Genomic DNA, 19189 nt, shown 5'->3' with positions numbered 1-19189 from the left:
AAAGGATTTTATAAGGATATGAGGGACAAAGATGGATTTTCAAAAAAGGTGTATTAAAATCAACACATTTATTGAGGAGCTATTATGTGTCAGGTTCTGGGCTGGTGCAGAGAGTTTGAAGGTGAATCCTATGTACTGTCAAACTCTGACGAGCTCAGTTAGTATGGAGAAAAGGCTTGTAAGTTGTCCTCCGTTGAACTTCAACTCATATGGGAAAGAGACTCATAAATAATTACAATATAGTGTAATCAGGGCTGGAGTAGAGGTATGTGCTACTTTAAGAGCCAGGAATAGCAGCATACTATGTCTTCTGGATTCAGGAACATCCTAGCAAAGGAGGAAACATTTGTGTTTTCTTGAAGGATGCCTTTAAGTTCTTCCAATGGAGGGAGGGAAACAGGAATTCTTAACCTAGCAAACACCATGAGCAAACACACAGAGGGTGAGAATGCACAGCCTTTTCAGGGAAGTAGTCCTTGTGACTAGTATAGAGGGGGCATATCTGGCTAGGAAATGATACTGGAAGGGAAGCTGGGGGCCAGGTTATTATGCGCCATGAGTGCCTGTTAAGGAGAATGAAGTTTGTCTTGAACTGGGAACTGTTGGAGACTTTCAGGTTGAGAAGTGATCCCCCCAGGACAATTCTGAGGGTGGTTTGAGAACTAGATTGAAGCTGGGAGGGACTAGAGTTGGGCAGGGTTAGGAGGCTACTGCAACAGTCCAAGCCAAGTGTGATGAGACAGTAAACCAGGCCACTCTGGTGGAAATGGTTTGAGAGATATTTCCAGGTTGATTTACACGTTCAACTATTCCTTAACAGTTAACTGGAACAGGGGGATGCAAGGAGTTGAAGCCGATGCCGAGTTCTTCAGGAAGGCTGCTGTGTAGGTAGCGTACCACAGAAAGAAATGTGGAGTACAGGAGAACAGACATGTGGAGTACAGATTCAGTGACTTAAATCTAAGGCATGTTGAATGTGAGATTCCTGGGGCACAATCAGGCCCAGAATCTCAGTAGGGAAAGAGAGAGTTTCAATGATACAAGGAGAGTTAACATATCAGCTGTTTCACAAAGGTCAAGAAAGATGAAGATTAAAAAGTAGCCATTGGCTTTGTTAACTAGTATGTCAACCATGACCTTTGGGAGGGCACTTTCATTAGAAGAGGAAGGGAGCCAGTTACAATAGGCTGGTAACTGAAAATTTGGGGGGAAGGCATTTATATCTATAGGTAGAAGAAAAGCAGCTAATGAAGAGAGAGATGGATGAAGAGATGGGACTAAACAAGCTAGGAGAGGTGGAAGGACAGCCCCAGTCCTGCCAGGTTTGCGAAAGAGAGAGAAACTGCATCTTTGCCTCAGGGATTTACCTTTTCTCCCAGAATCTCACCCATGGTGGCTGCAGCCATCACACTGTCTGTGGGCGTGAGGGAAGGGGCTCCTCTTTCTTTTACAGGCCATCTGTCCCTTTATCCACAATGGTATAGCTGGGAGGAGCTGTAATACCTAGCCCCTCGTCACTGGCAGCTTGGGGGAATACACCACAAGAGCCAGGCAATGTCCCACTCCTCACAGCCCACAGGTCTGGCCTTAGGGGTTTTCTGATGAAGTCAGCTCCTTCCCCTCCTGGCTCCTGGTGGCCCTGCTCTCCTGCTAGCTGCCCTGGAGCAGCCGTGAAAACTTGAGATGCCAGGCCCAACAGCAGGTAGACCAGAAGGATGGAAGCATTTCTTCTCTCATTGGTCTAAGGCTGCCTTCCAAACCCTTGATTCTTGTCCTTACTTGATTGACATTGAGACTGGCCACTCCTTCAGGGAAGACCTCATTCCACCTTTTACCCAAAGGAGGGTTACAAAACCCTTTGGTTCCCCCCGCCCACAAAAAAACAATCACATCAGAAGAGTCCAATAATCATACAGTCATTCATAGATGGTTTCTGATGTGAGGTTAGCCTAAGCCACAGTAGTGGTCGGTTAGGTAAGGATAAATGGGATGAAGGAAAAGTTAAAGCAGTTTATTTCTTGATGTACTGATATTTTATTGTCTCTGTGAAATAGAATCGTAGGACTATTGCTAAGATGGAGGGACAGTGGGTTAGTTGGGATTTGGAGAGGAATAGTTTGGAGAATGGAAATTGGAGCCAGTTAGCAAAGGGTAATAGATTACTTTAAGAGCACCAAAGTTCCCACTGACCCCGGAAATCATACACCTGTCCAGTCAGCAGAGCTATGATTTTTTTTCTCCAGCAGAGTGGCAGCCTGGGACATGTCGGGAGAAAGTCATGGTTGGATTCATGCAAAATATAGATTGGCAAAGTATAGAAGGGCCTGGGCTGCTGGTGAGAATGTGGTTGAAAGTCTTGGTCATGAGGTCCAGGCTGGGTAGGGAAAAAGTACAGACAGGTGTGCTGATGGACTGAGAGAGTTGGGTGGGGTGAGAGAAGTACAGGTCTTGCTGAGGCTGGCAGGTGCGTCTGGGGGAAGTAAGGGAATGGGACTGATGAAAGGGCAGAGTTGTTGGCTAGACAATAGGTTTCTGACTTTCAGATTTCCGAGATAAAATAGTTCCAGGGCTGGGATGTGCGAGTGGTTAGATGAAGGGAAGTAGGTTGGGAGCCATCCATCCCACGTTGGGACGCAGAAAATGATGTAGTCATCAGACTTCTTGCACTCCAGAAAAGAAATCTGTTCTTGAAACTCAGATTGATGAGGCCCAAATAAATACCAGATTTGGGAGGCATTTGCTACGCTTTGCTTATCATGCAGTTAGGAGCTAGGGTAGGAAAGAATAAGCCTCTCTGTAGACCTTATAAAGGAACGATATGTGGAGACCTCACTTTGTGGATGTCCTCTTAAGAGAATGCACTAACACAATATCAAGTTTTATATTCTAGATTTTTGGCTTCTCTGAAAGAACAAGATGATCCAGGCAGCACGGGGCCAGGATTTCCTCTCGGCAGCAGTAAGATTCCTCAGCAGGTTATCTGAGTCCCCACCACTCTGTATTGCTGCCTCACACCTGGCCGTTCATGGTGTCTTTCTTAGAATTAGGAGGGAAGTGAAACATTTCTTATAACCAAGGCACTTTCAAAAATTGGAAAACCAAAGATGAATCAGGAAGAGTATTCCTCTGTATTTGATATGCAAATATGCCACTGTTGAAAACTATAAATTGTGATGCTATTAGGAAACAAATCCTTCCAGCTGTACTTGTTACATTATCCACCCGGCTCCTATAGGCATTTGAGTTTGCAGTGACTCCTGTAATAAAACAATAGTGGAAGTACAATCAAATACATGAGAGTTTATAAAAGTGGTGTGATAAGCAACAGTAATTTTTAGAGTAAATCATATTGTTACTTTTGCTAATAGAATGATCTTACTGAATCTCAGATAATTAATAGATTCCCTCAAAGTGCTACCTAACTCCTGAGAGCCACTGAGCCACTGAGAACAATTTAATGAATTCATGCAGTGGTTCCTCGGTGGCTGGAAATCGTCGATGTAATTCCCTGAGTGCCTAACTTCTTGGCAGCTATATACATGTGTAATGTAGATCCAAGGAAAATGGGTGAAGGATCTTTAGTGTCAGAGGAGAAGAAGAATATGAAAATGAAAGCTTTTTGCAGGTCTAACTTGCCTCACGGGTGCCCAGGAAGAAAGAGAACTGCTACATATTTCTTGTTGAGGCTCATGATAAAATACACATAATCCAACCCTTAGGAGCATGATAGATTAAAATCAACATCTGGGATTAACTCAGGAAGCAAATGGGTAGCCAGTGTGGACCAGTACATTGATATAATCTGGTATTTCCTTAAAGCATTTTGGTCTTCTACTTTCTGCTCTAGTTAGCGCTCACTTTAAACATGGGGAGCAGTCGAATATGAAGCCTCAGAGGTTGTACTGCATCTTGAAAGAAATACAGAAATAAAATGAGATGGAGGTCTGAGAAATGGAAATTGTCATCACACACTGAGGGAAAAAATAATTTGAAGGCCAAGTGTTCAGTGAGTCAGAAAAACTTAGAGTCGTAATGTTAGAGGCTGCGAACTGGAAACTAGATATGAATTCATAACCTACAAGGATATCAATGACGGCAAGAAGTCGGTAAACAGCGTCAGTGTTATTTTGGGAGGCTGCAGGAAGCTTATTATGGACCAGGGAGCCTGAATAGCTCATGTTTGAGGCACCGTATTTAAGATATAAACAGAAGATCGCGCAGTCAAGGGTGACAATAATGATTAAAAGCTGAGGCAGAATGAAATATGAAGAAAACTTAAAAGAGATACAGCTCTGTATTGATGGCATGATAAAAATTAATGAGATTTTGAGGTATTTATTTACTTTAAACATTATGAACAAATGATTCATCAGCATCTTACCATTGGGATACAGAGATAATAAACTGGCATAAGCACCATGGAGTTATGCAGAATGAGCATTTTATTAATGTCTTGCCTATCTCTTATTGCCCAACTCTGAAAATTCAACTGAAGGAACCACTAGACAGTATTTGCTGAGGGATGACTATGATATTTTGGCCCTCTTTCGAAGTCAAACTTCTATGAATTTTACAATGCCGTGAAAACACTTCAGCAAGAATTTTGGCAAAATATTTACAATTTCTTCCATAACACTGTTCACGGAATAGGAGAAATGGAAAGCAATCACTTAGTAACTGCGGAGAAACAAGCAGGAAGGAGGAGGAACAACTGCTTACTGTGTTGCTTGTGATGAAAAAAGTCTGAGTTCAGCTATTAAAAAAGCCTGCTGGGGGCTGAGCACTGCACATGTCAGAGGCACATGCTGCTTCCCGTCACCATACAGGAGAGATGGTACCTACAGCCTGGCTGTTTGTGTGATGCAGAAGTTCAGCTATAACATCTGCAGGCGTGTGACCTGTGGGAGACAAGCACTTAGGGGGATAAAAAGGAAACTGGTACAGGCCTTGGGCTTCTGGCATCGTTAGTCACAGGTCTGCCAAGATGCTTTGGGAAACATTTTAATTTAAATGCCAAGTGTATTTCAACGAAGACTCCCTGGTTTGACCTGTTGGGAGTCCAGAGGGAGATGGATAGGTGCTCATTTTGGAAAGCATTAGGAGAATCAGATGCTGGTTTTATAAAAAAACATCCTGGAGGTTTAAATCTCTATATGTCCCCACTCACCCCAGGAAACTCATGGTACAAGCTGCAGGATGTATGACTCTCATAGCATATTACTAGTGATTGGTAAATGCAGGAAAAGGCAGAAATATCTCCAGGCATTTATTAAAATATCAAAATTAGAGGACTTTGAGGATAAAGGCCTAGCATTCTTCCTTTCCTCCCCACAGCATAGTCACTGGCTACTATGACTATAAATTTGAGAAGGCCTGATTTGAATTATTTGAATATATTTTCCTGCAAAAATATCACAAGACAGAAAAAAAATTGAACCAAAGTAGAAAAAGAAAGGAAGAAAGAAAAGGAAGAAAGGAAGGAAGGAAGGGAGGAAGGAAGGAATGAAGGAAGGAAGGAAGAAAGGAAGGAAGGAAGAAAGAAAGAGGGATGGGACTGAATAAAATATTAGAACATTGTTGTCCGTCGATGTGAAAATATGTCTGTTAGCGTGTAGGCCCAGGTTGGCAAGAGATGGATAAAAGCTTGTCTGATGGGTTACAAAAACATGAATCCAGAGATCAGAAGAATTAAAACACCCGGAGAATAACACAAAGGTATTTGAAGTTGCTTCAGAGGCAAGGGCGGGTGTGTATATGTATGTAAAGCTCGTTTCCTCTGAGGCTGCTTGGCAGTTTGCTACAACATCATGCTGATGAAAGCAGGGTCTTTAAGTTCACCCCCCAGCGGACTGTCAGTTTCTCCTTCGCGCCCTGCGGGAAGCGCATTCCCGGAAAGGGAAACACACTAGTTGGAGAAGAGCCGGGGTGCTAGAGAAAGGCTGGAAGCTGGAGCCAGGGAGCCTGGGATGGAGAGGTGGGTGGGGCCAGGCTGGGTGCGGCCTCGGGTACCAAGATGCGGAGATGGGGCCACGTCTGGCTCCAAGGGTGGAGAGCCAGGGAAGGTATTTGCTCGGGGGAACGACATGATCAGGGTTTTTAGGCTGGTCACTCTACCTGAAGCATTGGGGGAGGGAGGACGGAGGAAGAAGGAAGAACCAGAGGGACCGGCTGCAGTGATCCAAGTAGGATCCTGCCCCAAAAGATGAGCCTGACCTAGGGCGCGGTCTGCAGAGGGCTGGACCGGCTGGCGGCGGGACACTGGCGGAAGGACACTGGGAGGGAGGGACGCTGGTGATAAATCCCTGGAGGACGACCCAGAGGGCTCAGAACAGGCTCTAACGAGGTCCTCTGCTCCTCACCTCTCGCCGCCCCCTCCCCCCGCCCCAGCATCCTTGCAACTAGTTGAATCAATTCACAGATTCACAGTTCAGGAGCCCAAAGGAACGGAATTAGCTTCTGTATGTGAAGTGGGTCTGACGCACGAGGGGAGCCCAGAGGGGAACGTCCGGAGGGCCTCCTCCGGAGCTGGGCGGGAGCGGAACGAGTCCCGCGCGCGGGGCGGGGTAGGATGGGGCGCAGCGGCGGAGCCCAGAGCCCGGGACCATCGTGCGGCCCGCGGCCTGCGCTGTCTTTGCTCCTCGGGGCGCCGGCGGGTGACTGGAACTTGCCAAATCTCTAGGGAGGCGGGGAGCCTCCCGGGACCCGCGGCCGCCGCCGTCGCCGTCCGCTGGGCAGCGAGGTTCCTGCGGCCCGATGAGCCGGCCCAGCGGGAGCAGCCGCGACGGCGGCGACCAAGAGCGGGAGCCGGGTGGCCCGCGGCGGCAGGGGAGGGTCCCCGCGGCCTGTAGGGGGCAGCGCCGAGCCCGGGAGGAGACGGCGGCGGCGGGGTGGGCGAGTCACGGCCGCCCTGCCCGCCGTGCGCTTACCCGGCGCCGCCGGCTTCGGCGGGGACCCGGGGGTACGTGGCGGGCCCGGCGCGCGACAGCCCCTGGGGAGTTGGGATCCCGGGGGACCCCGGCGTCGCCACCCGCCCGCCCGGGGTCGCGAGAGCCTCGGGCGGCGCCTCCGCGTGGCCGGGGAGCGTCTGGGCGCCCGCCGCTTCCCCGAGCCCGAGCGGGACGCCCGGTGCCCAAGCGGTGGGTGCCCTGAGCCCCGCGGTGGGCGCCCCGTTCCGCCGGGGAGGGCGCCCCGTTCCGGCGCCCCCGGCCGCGCGGTATTTGTGGCGCCCGCGGCGGCGCGTGTGCCGGGCGTGTTTCCCTCCCGGGTGCCGGGCCCCGGGCCCCGCCGCCGCGCTGACTGTGTCTCTCTTCTCCCCCTGCAGGAATCTTCCGAGAATCCTGCTGCCGCGACTGTAACCGTGAGCGAGGCGAGCTCGAAACCAACAGCACATCTAAATTAAAAAAAAAAAAAAAAAAAAAAAAAAAAAAGGCGGAAGAAGCGGCCGAGGCGGCGGCGGGAGGAGGAGAGGAGGAGGGGCCGCGCGGCCCGAGGCGGCGGGGACGCGGGGACGCGGGGACGCGGCTTTGTGCTGGCGGGTCGCGGGGCGCCCATGGCGGAGTGCGGCCGGGGGGGCGCCGCCGGCGGGGCCCTGCCCACCTCCCCGGGCCCGGTCCTCGCGGCCAAGGGCGCCCTGAGAGCTGGGGCCGGGGAAGGCGGCGGCGGCGGAGGGCGCCTCGGCCACGGGCGGGCGCGCTATGACAGCGCCGGGGTTTCCAACGGAGACTGCAGCCTCGGCGTGTCCGCGGACGAAGCCCAGGCCAGCCCCGCCAGGGGCCCCTGCGGCGCCGCGCTCGCCGCGACCCCCGGCCCGGCCGCCTGCCCCCTCCCCCGGGAGAGCAAGCCGGGCGGCCTGCCTCGCCGGAGCAGCATCATCAAGGTAGGTGGGAGAGGGGCACCCGTCGCCCGCCCCCCGCCGTCCGCGGGGGCTCTTCCCCCGAGAGGGGAGTAGTGGTGGCAGGAGGGGGGTGTACGAGGAGCCCCCTGCTAACGGGAACCAGGGGTGCACTGGTGCTTGGGGTGGTTGAGCGGGGATTGGGTGCATATGGCATTTGGGAAGAATGGAGAGGTGGTCCTGAATGTGCAGGGAGCTGTGCTCAGACATCCCCCGTGGAACTTAGGGATGTCACCTCTCCCGGGATTGGCCTGGAATGATGGCCTGTACCTGCTTGGCAGGGCACGCTCTCCTGTGGTAGCCTCGGCTGGTAACAGACTCCCTGCAAGGTTTCCATTGTATGTTAAAAACAGTTATCATGTGAAAACATTTTCTTAAAAATCCCAGTTATTTAATAGGTTTCTTCTGATCGCTCTATAGTTGCCTCTTGCAAACGGTTGGACTCAGAGGGTGCAAAAAAATCCCAGGTCACTCAGCCTCACGGAGAAATGGAGTAGGTTTCTGAACATAAATGCCCATTTCGGCTTTCTTAGGGTCAGAGGCGCTGAGAGATTACAGTCCTGCACGGTTTAATCTTTTCCTTGCTGCAGTAGGCAGGCCTCCAGCTCTGTGGAAGTTCTTTTGGGCAGTTTGCTTGGTTTTGCTATCTTTTGCCTGGGGTTATTTAGCAAAAGGAAGTCAGCGATTGTTTTGTGAATTTTAAACTCCAGGAGTAATATAAGGAACTCCTGAGTTTGTGGTGGTTTCGTTCTAATATTACATTTTGGTCTGCAGTGCAAACATATTTCTCCTGACATGAAGTGAAAAAAAAAAAAATTGATGAGCTAAGAAGAGCAGAGCCTTAGGAAGGGCTAGCTCTATCTGCTCAGGTTTGGAACAAATATGAAAATGTTGCTGTCTGAAGACTGAGAGGTCACCAGGGCAGTGAGCAGCAAAGCACCCTGACACGGCTGCCCCCCACCTTCCTGTGGCAGATCATCAGTGGGAGAGGGAGAGCAGAACGGGCCACAGTGAGGAGAATTGGCACTGGTGGTATTTGACATTTAATTGGACCTACAGAAACCTTCTGAGTGGCATGTAGTGTCTGATGGTATTATCAGCCTCTGCAGTTACCTAGTGAAATATACAACCTTGCTACTGTATGTAACAAGCAGTTGTGAAACTGCTTTTCGCTTTGTCATCTGTTGGCCCGGTTTATGTCTGAGCAAGGGCACAGTTGGAGGGCTTAAAGATCAAGTGTGTTAACTATCTGCAGCAGGCGTTTCGAGTTTAACTAAGGAAAGCAAAAGAGGTTTTTGCTGCCTGCCTACCTAGCTTTTAGTGACTTACGTTTTCTTCTACTCTGTCGCTTATGTTGCCATGGAAGTTGCTTTCAACCGTGCGTGGTACTCAATTCCCATTGACAGAGTTATGTGTCATAACTGTTTTTATTGGTTACTAGGTATTTGTGGTGATTTTGCACCGCGGTGTTAATGAAATCTGACGTGAAAATTCCAGAGAAGATACAAGCTGACCACATTTTAACTCCTCTCCCTCAATTTTTTTGAAGGGCCTGTTTTTGCACTTTTAAAAAAAAAAAATTCAGATTTAATTGTTGTCTACATGTGGTTCACAGTGTAACTTATTTAATTACAACAGCATCTGTTTTAATTTTGCATTCATGGGAGGTTAGGAAGAAGGATGGTTTGCCAACATTTCTGACATGTGGAATTGAGAACTTGTTGGTAGATATCATTTCTTCATTGAAGATGCTAGAAGCACATGGGGAAATGATTAATAATTCAGAAATCACTGGAATTTTGAAACTTTCCCAGATATCTTCGTCACTTTCCTTCTTTCTAATGAAGGCAGTTGGTCCCTTGTTTGCAGTTGTATCCCTAGATATACATTGTGAGGAATGACACGTGCTTGCTTCCTGAATGAATGGACAAATGATAAGAAAGTACATGTTTCCTCTAAGTTCTTTTAATTTTTAAAATGGCTCATTGGGATTTACCAGTCTCATATCTTATTTATTGTCTTGTATCTCCTAAGATGACTTGACTCCTTTTCCTTGCCTCTATTTTCAATGTGCATTTTCTTAATCACCCTTTAAAACTATGGAAATAGTGTTGAAAGTTGATCAAGCCTGGATTTTAGGGAAGGAGTATGCTATATTTAAATAGGTAATTACTTGGTATTTACTCCCTTTCAGTTGGCGTCTTGAGGGATCAAGATTTTAGAAATTTAGTGTGGCATTTTCTAAAGACGTGACAGCATCAAGTTAATAGCGTGATAGAATAAAGAGATCTTTTACTTTAATACCAACTTTCGTAAAGCAGCAAATAGTGCACAGGTATTTTTGTCACACGAATGGCAGAATTACATTTCACTTTTGTTAAAATATAATAAACAGCTTAGCAGGAGCCCATGCGGAAAAGCAGTGGTGACATCTTTCCTTGGTTTCTTTTGAATAAAGGGATGAATGCAGCCAGGTGATGGAAGGGGAGAGGCGGGAATAGACTAGTGAGCATCGTGATGATGGGGGACTTGAGGGCACGGCACGGAGAGTGCATGCTCTCTAAGGACCAGAGGCTGGTGTTCACGGGGTTGCATTAGTTGCAGTGTCCGGCTATGCCTGTTTCCTAGTTCATTACAGTCTTGACCTTCCTCTTAGGTGGGGATCCCCAAATCGGAGAGAGAAATAACAGCAGAAATGGGATAAACAGTGGGCAAAAAAGGGGGACTATTGCTGAGGTGCAGGACGTGCAGAAATCCACTGTAGGCTGACTGGAATGATATTCCTTATTTAAAATTATTTCTTTGGAACTCCATCTGTTTTGTAAATGTGGTGTTGAGTAAGAAATTGTAAATTGTAAAACTACATTTTCTGCCAAAATAGATGCACAGATCCATACTAAAAGAGCTCCTTGGTTATGGTAAGAGTGTTGATGGAAATTCAGGGTGAGCAGCCTGGTAGGACCTTTCTAAGTACCTTGAGAAGAAAAATAAATCATGGAACTCATCACCAGACTTTTCTACTTTTCCTTAGCTTATTGAAAATAGTGTTACACTTTTTAGATTATTCTCAAAGACCTATGACTAGATTTTTAGGGGAGAAGCCATTATGTTTGTCATCTTGAGTAATCTAGTAAACGAAAACATCACTTTCATTTTCTCTTTCCATATTTCATTTCATCACACCATTCAATACAGTCCACGCTTTATTTTGAAACAGTTAATTTGGTTAGCTGTTCAGATGGCATTCATTTTTTACAAATAGCTCTATCCTTTAATTCAGGAGCTTGGTCTAAAAATATGAAGTAACATTTTAAGCCTTAGATTTCTTTTTAAGTTTTGAAATAAATGAAGTTAAAATGTCTATTAGTTTGGATGGTTTACTTTAGTCAAAGCTAATTAAATATTTTGGATGGTACATTAAGAGAGGTGATTTAATTTGCATAAAATACAATTCACTCCTGTTGGTGTCTAGTTCTATGGAATTTGACAAACACATGTAAGTCATGTAACCACTACCACAACCAAGATCTAGAACAATTCTATCATCTCAAAAAATTCTCCCAGTCTCTTTGCAGCCTTCCCTGCCCCCTATCCCCAGACCATAACAACTGTTGATTTGGGTATTTAAAAAAAATAAGTTGGAATTATAGCCATTATACTATTTTGGTATTTAAAAGTAATGACAGCAGCCACTGTTTATTAAGCACTTACTATGTGCAAAACACATGAAAAGTGTTTAACTTGATTCTGTGACCTGGTCTTGCACCAACCATGGAGGCTGAAGATAACCCTGAGTTCAGAGGGGTCAACTGCTTGTCCAGGGTGCTGGAGCTGGTTGTTGTACCCCCCTTGGGCACTCCACTGACCCCCACATTACACTGGCAGTGTTAATTTTTCTGTATACTTCAGGAAGCATTGGTGGTTTGGAACACCAGATTTGGTTTTCCCCTTTAAATGTGGGAGATACTGAAGGGAAAAAAAGAATCCCAATTTCTTCTGGCAGAAGAAGTTGGCAGATAATATAGCCAGGCAGCTGTCTAGTCACCTGTTATGGCTGCCTGACTAGAGACTCTGGCTTCACTGGGACCAAAGGTTTGACCTTGTCCAAGGTGGCAGCCCTTAGTTTTCTTAATATCACTGCTGTCCTTATTATAGTATTACGGTGTGTAGGGGAAATGCTTTTACTAACTTTCCGCCAACATAGATTCCCCACGTCTTGATGCTGAGCACTGCATCATGGGGAACTAGCAGGCTTTTCACATCTATTATGCATATTTAAACAAAATAGTTTAAAATGTACATTATGGTGTAAATAAAGTAGACTCTTTGCGGGCCAAAGCTGGGCTGTATTTATCAGTTCTGCACAGAAAGCAAGCACTCAATCACCGTTTTCTGAATTTTATGTTAAGAATAATATCTGCATTTGACTTTAGACTTTTTTTTCTGAATGGGGGCTCGGGGGAGACAGCTGTACACCCAGCAAACCTGTAGGCATACCATGAATATTCAACCAACAGTAACTGGATCACAGAGTAAATTTGTCTGGTTAAACAGGCAGCCTTGGTCATTTAGCTCAGAAAACTCTGGTAGCCAATCAGCAAGTCTCCACTTGGCTTTGTACTGATGCATGTGAAGGAGTCCACGCTTGACAACTGCTGCAGGGCGGGCGCAGGGCCGTGGGTCTCAGCCACTCAGAGAGCTTTCGTCACACTTCAGAGTTCAGTTTCAGAAGTCATTAGGGGGTGTTCACTTTCAGACCCTAAAAATTACTTACCCCTTTTGCTTCTTCCCTTCCCTGTCTTCCAACCTCCCCTCCAAACAGTTATGCTTGACTTGTGGTGCTTTTCACCAGGTCCAAATAGACAACTGACAGGAAATTGTTTATTATTATTTTTTAAATTGCCTATCTTGGCCTCTCGAGTTAGTTTCTTAGAATGCTCTCTCCCAGAATCTGTTCCGTTCCTTTTATAGTTCTGTGTGCTCTGTAAGGGGTCTAAACGAGACTGTTCTTTTTTGCTTTTGCTTTTGCTTTTTTTAATGCTTAAGTTCCCCATGCCTCAGAATTCAACAAAATAGGGCAGTGCTATCTGCAGCCTAAATGCAGGTATAAATGAATTGTGAATATTCACGTTTTGCCTTCAGGCTCTATTTTATACATGTGTCCAAAAATAGATGCTCTGTTCCTTATTAATGCTAAATTTTGTCTGTCATTACTTGCTTGTCTACCAGACCTCCAGATTGGTTTAGCTACTTACTTTTTATTTCAAATTAATGGATTGTGTAGTACAGGGGATATTCATATATTTTTACCAGTGGGCCACAGGATCTGAAACTGTGCAAGCTGCCTGGCCGGCTTTTCTATGCCGTTGATAATGGTGAATCGAGAGGGTCGTACCCGGCATGGGTGTTAGTAGTGACTCAGACAAGTCGGAACCCCCAGGGGGCTTTCAGTGGGACCTATGTTCCTTGTAGCAGAATAATCCCATAGCATTACGGGGCTCAGAGCATATAATGACTTACATTGAGCTTTAGCAACAATTGTGTGAGTGGCCCAGTCTGCTGGCAGGACGCCTGGCACCTACCTGTCTCCGAAGGGCAGAGGAGGGCAGGTGGGAGGCCCTGCTGGCCGCAGGTGCTTGGTCACATGGCGGGGGATTAGGTAAAACTTGTTCTAGGTGGTAATCTCAGCTGGGCTGTACAGGCAGACCACCTTTTATTGTGGTTCGCTTTATTGCACTTCACAGATAGTGCGCTTTTTACAAATTGAAGGTCTCCGGCAACCCCGCGTCGAGCAAGTCTGTTGGCACCATTTTTCCAACCGCATTTGCTCACTCCGTGTCTCTGCGTCACATTTTGGTAATTCTCACAGTATTTCAAAATATTTCCTTGTTATTATGTTTGTGATGGTGATCTGTGATCAGGGATCTTTAATGTTCCTATTGTAATCATTTAGGGGCACCACGAACCGTGCCCATGTCAGACGAACTTAATTGATAAATTTTGTGTATGTTCTGACTGCTGTCACCTCCCTGTTCCCTGAGACACAACAATGTTGAAGTTTGGCCAGTTAATAGCCCTGCAATGGCCTCTAAGTGTTCAAGTGAAAGGAAGAGTCACACGTCTCTCATTTTATTTTATTTTTTCTCATTTTAAGTCAAAAGCTAGAAATGATTAAGCTTACTGAGGAAGGCATGTCGAAAACCCAGATAGGCTGAAAGCTAAGACTCTTGCACCAAACAGTTAGCCAAGTTCTGGATGCAAAGGAAAAGTTCTTGAAGGAAATTAGAAGTGCTGCCCCAGTGAACACACCAATGGTAAGAAAGCGAAACAGCCTTATTGCTGATATGGAGAAAGTCTGAGAGGTCCGGAGAGACGATCAGACCAGCCACCACATTCCCTTAAACCAAAGCCTAGTCCAGAGTAAGGCCGTAACTCTCTTCAGTTCTGTGAAGGCTGAGAGAGGGGAGGAAGCTGCAGAAGAAAAGTTCGAAGCTTAGCAGATGTTGGTTCATGAGATTTAAGGCAAGAAGCCATCTCTGTGACATCAGAGTGCAAGGTGAAGCGCAGCAAGTGCTGATGAAGAAGCTGCAGCAAGTTATCCAGAAGATCTAGGTAAGGTAATTCAGGAAGGTGGCTACACTAAACAGCAGATTTTCAATGTGGATGAAACAGCCTTGTACCGGAAGAAGATGCCATCTAGGACTTTCATAGCTAGAGAGGAGAAGTCAATGCCTGGCTTCAAAGCTTCAAACAACAGGCTAACTCTCTTGTTAGGGGCCAATGCAGCTGGAGACTTGAAGTTGAAGTCAATGCTCATTTACCATTCTGAAAATCCTAGGACCCTTAAGAATTATGCTGAATCTACTCTGCCTGTGCTCCATAAATGGAACAACAAAGCTTGGATGACAGCACATCTGCTTGCAACATGGTTTACTGAATATTTTAAGCCCACTGTTGAGACCTATTGCTCAGAAAAAGAAGATTCCTTTCAAAATATGACTGTTCAATGACAATGCATCTGGTCACCCAAGGACTCTGAGGAAGATGCACAACGAGATACATGTTGTTTTCATGCCTGCCAACACAACATCCATTCTGCAGCCCATGGACCAAGGTATAATTTCGACTTTCAAGCCTTATTATTTAAGAAATATATTTCGTAAGGCTATAGGTGCCATAGAGAGTGATCCCGCTGATGGATCTGGGCAAGCTCAATTGAAAACCTTCTGGAAAGAATTCACCATTCTAGATGCCATGAAGAACGTTCATGATTCATGGGAAGTCAAAATATCAGCGTTAACAGGAGTTTGGAAGAAGTTGATTCCAACCCTCATGGATGTCTTTGAGGGGTTCAAGACTTCAGTGGAGGGAGTAATTGCAGATGTGGTGGAAACAGCAAGAGAACTAGAATTAGACGTGGAGCCTGAAGATGTGGCTGAATTGCTGCAATCCCATGATAAAACCTGAATGGATGAGGAGTTGCTTCTTATGGATGAGCAGAGAAATTGGTTTCTTGAGACGGAAACTACTCCTGGTGAAGATGCTGTGAAGCTTGTTGAAATGACAACAGAGGATTTAGAATATTACATAAATTTAGTTGATGAAGCACTGGCAGGGTTTGAGAAGAGTGACTCCAATTTTGAAAGAAGTTCTACTGTGGGTAAAATGCTGTCAAATAGCACTGCATGCTACAGAGAAATCGTTCGTGAAAGGAAGAGTCAGTTGATGGGGCAGACTTCATCACTGGCATATTTTAAGAAACTGCCAACCACCCCTGCCCTCAGCAGCCACCACCCTGACCAGTTGGCAGCCATCAGCATCGAGGCAAGACCCTCCACCAGCAAGAAGATTACAACTCACTGAAGGCTCAGATGATGGTTAGCTTTTTCTTCTTCAACCAACAAAGTATTTTAAAATGAAGGTATGTATATTGCTTTTTTAGACACAATGCTTTTGCCCACTTAGTAGGCTACAGTATAGTATAAACACAACTTTTATATGCACTGGGAGCCAAAAAATTCGTGTGATTCTCTTTATTGCGATATTTGCTTTATCGAGGCAGTCTGGAACAAACCCGCAGTATCTCTGAGGTGTGCCTGTACGGTGGGGTCTTGGTCTGTCCTCAGGACACACGTTGTGTGTCTGGATTATTCAGGGGGAAGAATACTGGTGGGAAAACTAGAGGGTGTGAAGTTCGGTGCTTGGATCAGATTCTGGCTCCCTCTCTTCCTTCCTATTGACCTTGGGCAAGATATTTAAGTCTGTGTGTCTAGTTAACCCATCTCTAAAACAGAGATAGTGAAATCCCCCTCATAACATTGTCGTGGAGATTAAATGAGATGATGTGTGTGGAATATTCAGAGTAGTGTGTGGCCTGTAGTAAATACTCAATAAGCAGTCCCTAGTATGTTTAGTTTCTCTTATTTAGAGTTGATCCTGAGATGAGCAAACTCATTTAGCTTCGTTTGAATTGGAGATCACTAACACTGCTATCCCCATTTTGAAAGTTTATCTTTTGAGACAGAAAGAATGTACCCAGATAAGTTTCTCAGACTTATTCTGAAGATGCTTCACGAATGATTTTTGTTCTGGTGCCTTTCTAAATCTGATGCGTCAGTACAACTGAGCTCATATCTTAATAGCCCCACTTCAATAATCAGAGAGCGCTGGACATTAGTTTTATTGCACCAAGCACCCATATGTCTTGGTTTGCCCAGCGTAGTCTGGATTTACCCTGGACAAAACCAGGGTTTTGTCCTCTCTGCTCTCCTTTGATGGATTTCAAAGCTTTTCAGGAGGGAATCATTTCCCATTTTTGTTTCTTTTTAACAAAATTTGATTTACACTCTTTAGGGTCCTGGAGAGTAAAGCAGGTAATAGTAACAATTTGTTTTCAGGTGAGTTTTTTCTGATAGTATCTATCCCTACTTTGTTTTGGAATTGTCAAATAATTATAAAATTATAGAATATGTTTATGCCTTCAACACATTACTATGAGTTCAGTATTGAGGTATCTTCTTGGAGTATGCTAAATATACTGATTTGGAAATAGCAGATATTACTATCCCAGAAACCAGGCAGCTGGATTTAAAAGTGATTAATCATGTAGATTCATGGGATTTTTAGAACGGAAAGAAATCATGCAAAATTCTTTTGTAGTTATAGAGAGGCAAGGCCATACTGATCAGTACATCTAGCTCCTAGCTATGGTTGAGTTCATTTATTTGCATATTAGCATAGCAGAATTGGAAAAAAATTGTTATGTAATACTGCAGTATGTGAGTATTAATAGCACAAGATGTGGTCTTCCAAACAGCTATTTTTGAGAATTTGTTTTTTTGGCTATAGATAGCTGCATGGGTACACATGCTACACTTGTGCACGCATGTACTCTGAAGCCTCTGTTTATAAATAGTAAAGATTAAGAACAAACCAAATAACATAGTGGTGGTTGGCACGAGTCCTGTCTCGTGAGAGACTGATGGGTAGCAGGTGTCTGCTCTCTAAATTGAAAATGCCCAGGCAGGGGGAGCCTGTTTTTATGAACATTGCTGATGCGGCTTCTGTTGCTTTTGACCAATTAGTGTGGCCACAGAGGGATAAGCGACCTCGTTTGCAGCTACCATTAGAATCACAAGCTGTATGACTCTCTCCACATGGTTTCCTGCTACTTTTTATTTTTCATCTTCCTTCTAAGCTCTGGTACCCTGTGAGCATAAGTAGATGTAATTTTTAAAATAGTTAAAATGGTTTAATGGTTATTCTTGGAGGAAATACAGCAAGTTGCTTAGATTTTTATTGCTATTAATCCATGCTAATAGATTATATTAAATACCAATAGAATCATTCAGAGGTTTTCATATCGGAACTGATAGAATTCCTGACGTAATGTGGGTTTAACGGATGTGTTTGTCTTTGGAGGTTTTGGTGGTTTGTTGAAAGCGATCTATATATTCTTTCAGGGCTTTCTCTGGTTTATGTATATTCCCATAAATGTTTTTTCTATGCACTAAAATAGTATCAGAAGTTGAATTGCTATGTCGTAGGATATGTGTATATTCAGCTTCAGTAAATATTATCGTGTGCTTTTCCTAACTGACAAAACTAATTGACACACCCACCAGGTTATGTGAGTTCTAGTTGCTCTAAATGCTTCCTAATACTTGGCATTGTCAGTGGTTTTTGTTGGTTTTAAATTGTATCTGTGATGGTTATGTAATGCACTGTGACTTTTAGGTTGCATTTCCCTGATGACGAATGACGTTGAGCATCTTTTCATGTTTTCTTGGCCATTAGTATATTCTCCTTTGTAAAATGCCTATTCATGTCTTTTGCCCATATAAAAAAATTACGTTTTTATATTTAAAAAAATTAATTTGCGGGACTTCTTTACATTTTCTGGATATGTCTTTTGTGTGATATGTATATTGAAAATTTCTTCTCCTAGTATGTGACTTGTCTTTTCATTGTCTTAAGGGGCACCTCTTAATGAATAATAAGTCTTAGTTTTAGTGAAATCCAGTTTATCAGCATTTTCCTTTATGGTTGTCATTTTTTGTGTCTTGTGTAAGATATTTTAACTTAGCTTGAGACCATGAAGGTATTCATTTATTTAACTTCTAGAACCTTTATTTTTCAAATTTAGCTCTGCAGTCTGTCTGGAACTTATTTGTGTGTGTGGTGTGAGGTAGGGGTCAAGATTTTTCTTTCCATGTAAATATCCAGTTAATTAATCCAGCACCACTTATTTGAAAATATCATTTTTCCCTATTGCACTGCATCAGCCCTTTGTCATATATCAAGTGACTTTATATGTGTGGGTTTGTTCTGAAGTCTCTTTTGTTAGATTGGTCTATTTGCCTGTTCTTTCGTTCATACTGTATTTTTTCCTAGGTGTATACCCAACAGATAATTAGTCCATTTGTGTATCAAAAGATATGTACAAGAATGTTTGTAGCAGCATTAACTGTAAGAGCCCCAAACTGGAAACAACCCAAATGCTCATCTTTTAAAATAAGCATATCACACAATGGAATACTATGAAGAAAAAAGACAGACAGGCAGACAGGAACAACAAAAAGAGCAGATGACTGCTACATGTACTGCTGTAGCCTCTCAAGATAATGTTGAGGGAAAGAAACCAGACACAAAAAGAATGCATATTGTATGATTCCATTTATATAAAGTTCCAAAACAGACAAACTGATTTGTGGTGATAGAAGTCATAATAGTGGTCCCATTTAAGGCTCATGACTGGGAGGGGGGACCCAGGGGGCTTCTGGGTGTCACTGATTTTTG

At 44.7% G+C, this 19189-nt stretch overlaps 1 protein-coding gene across 1 annotated transcript in view; it reads left to right on the top strand.

The window, feature by feature from the left end:
• Nucleotides 1-6832: 6832 nt before the first annotated feature.
• Nucleotides 6833-19189, top strand: part of PLCL2 (phospholipase C like 2) — a 193747-nt gene continuing 181390 nt past the window's right edge. The window contains exons 1-2 of the mRNA XM_057545045.1: nt 6833-6958; nt 7322-7876. Of these exons, the coding sequence (XP_057401028.1) occupies nt 7550-7876 (327 nt within the window). The 5' untranslated portion in view covers nt 6833-6958; nt 7322-7549. The remainder of the gene's footprint in view (nt 6959-7321; nt 7877-19189) is intronic.

The sequence above is a fragment of the Balaenoptera acutorostrata genome, chromosome 4 (genome assembly GCF_949987535.1).
Source record: "Balaenoptera acutorostrata chromosome 4, mBalAcu1.1, whole genome shotgun sequence".
In the NCBI taxonomy this organism is placed as follows: Eukaryota; Metazoa; Chordata; class Mammalia; order Artiodactyla; family Balaenopteridae; genus Balaenoptera; species Balaenoptera acutorostrata.
The sequence above is the reverse complement of the archived record's forward strand: the minus strand, read 5'-3'. Positions and strand labels throughout refer to the sequence as shown.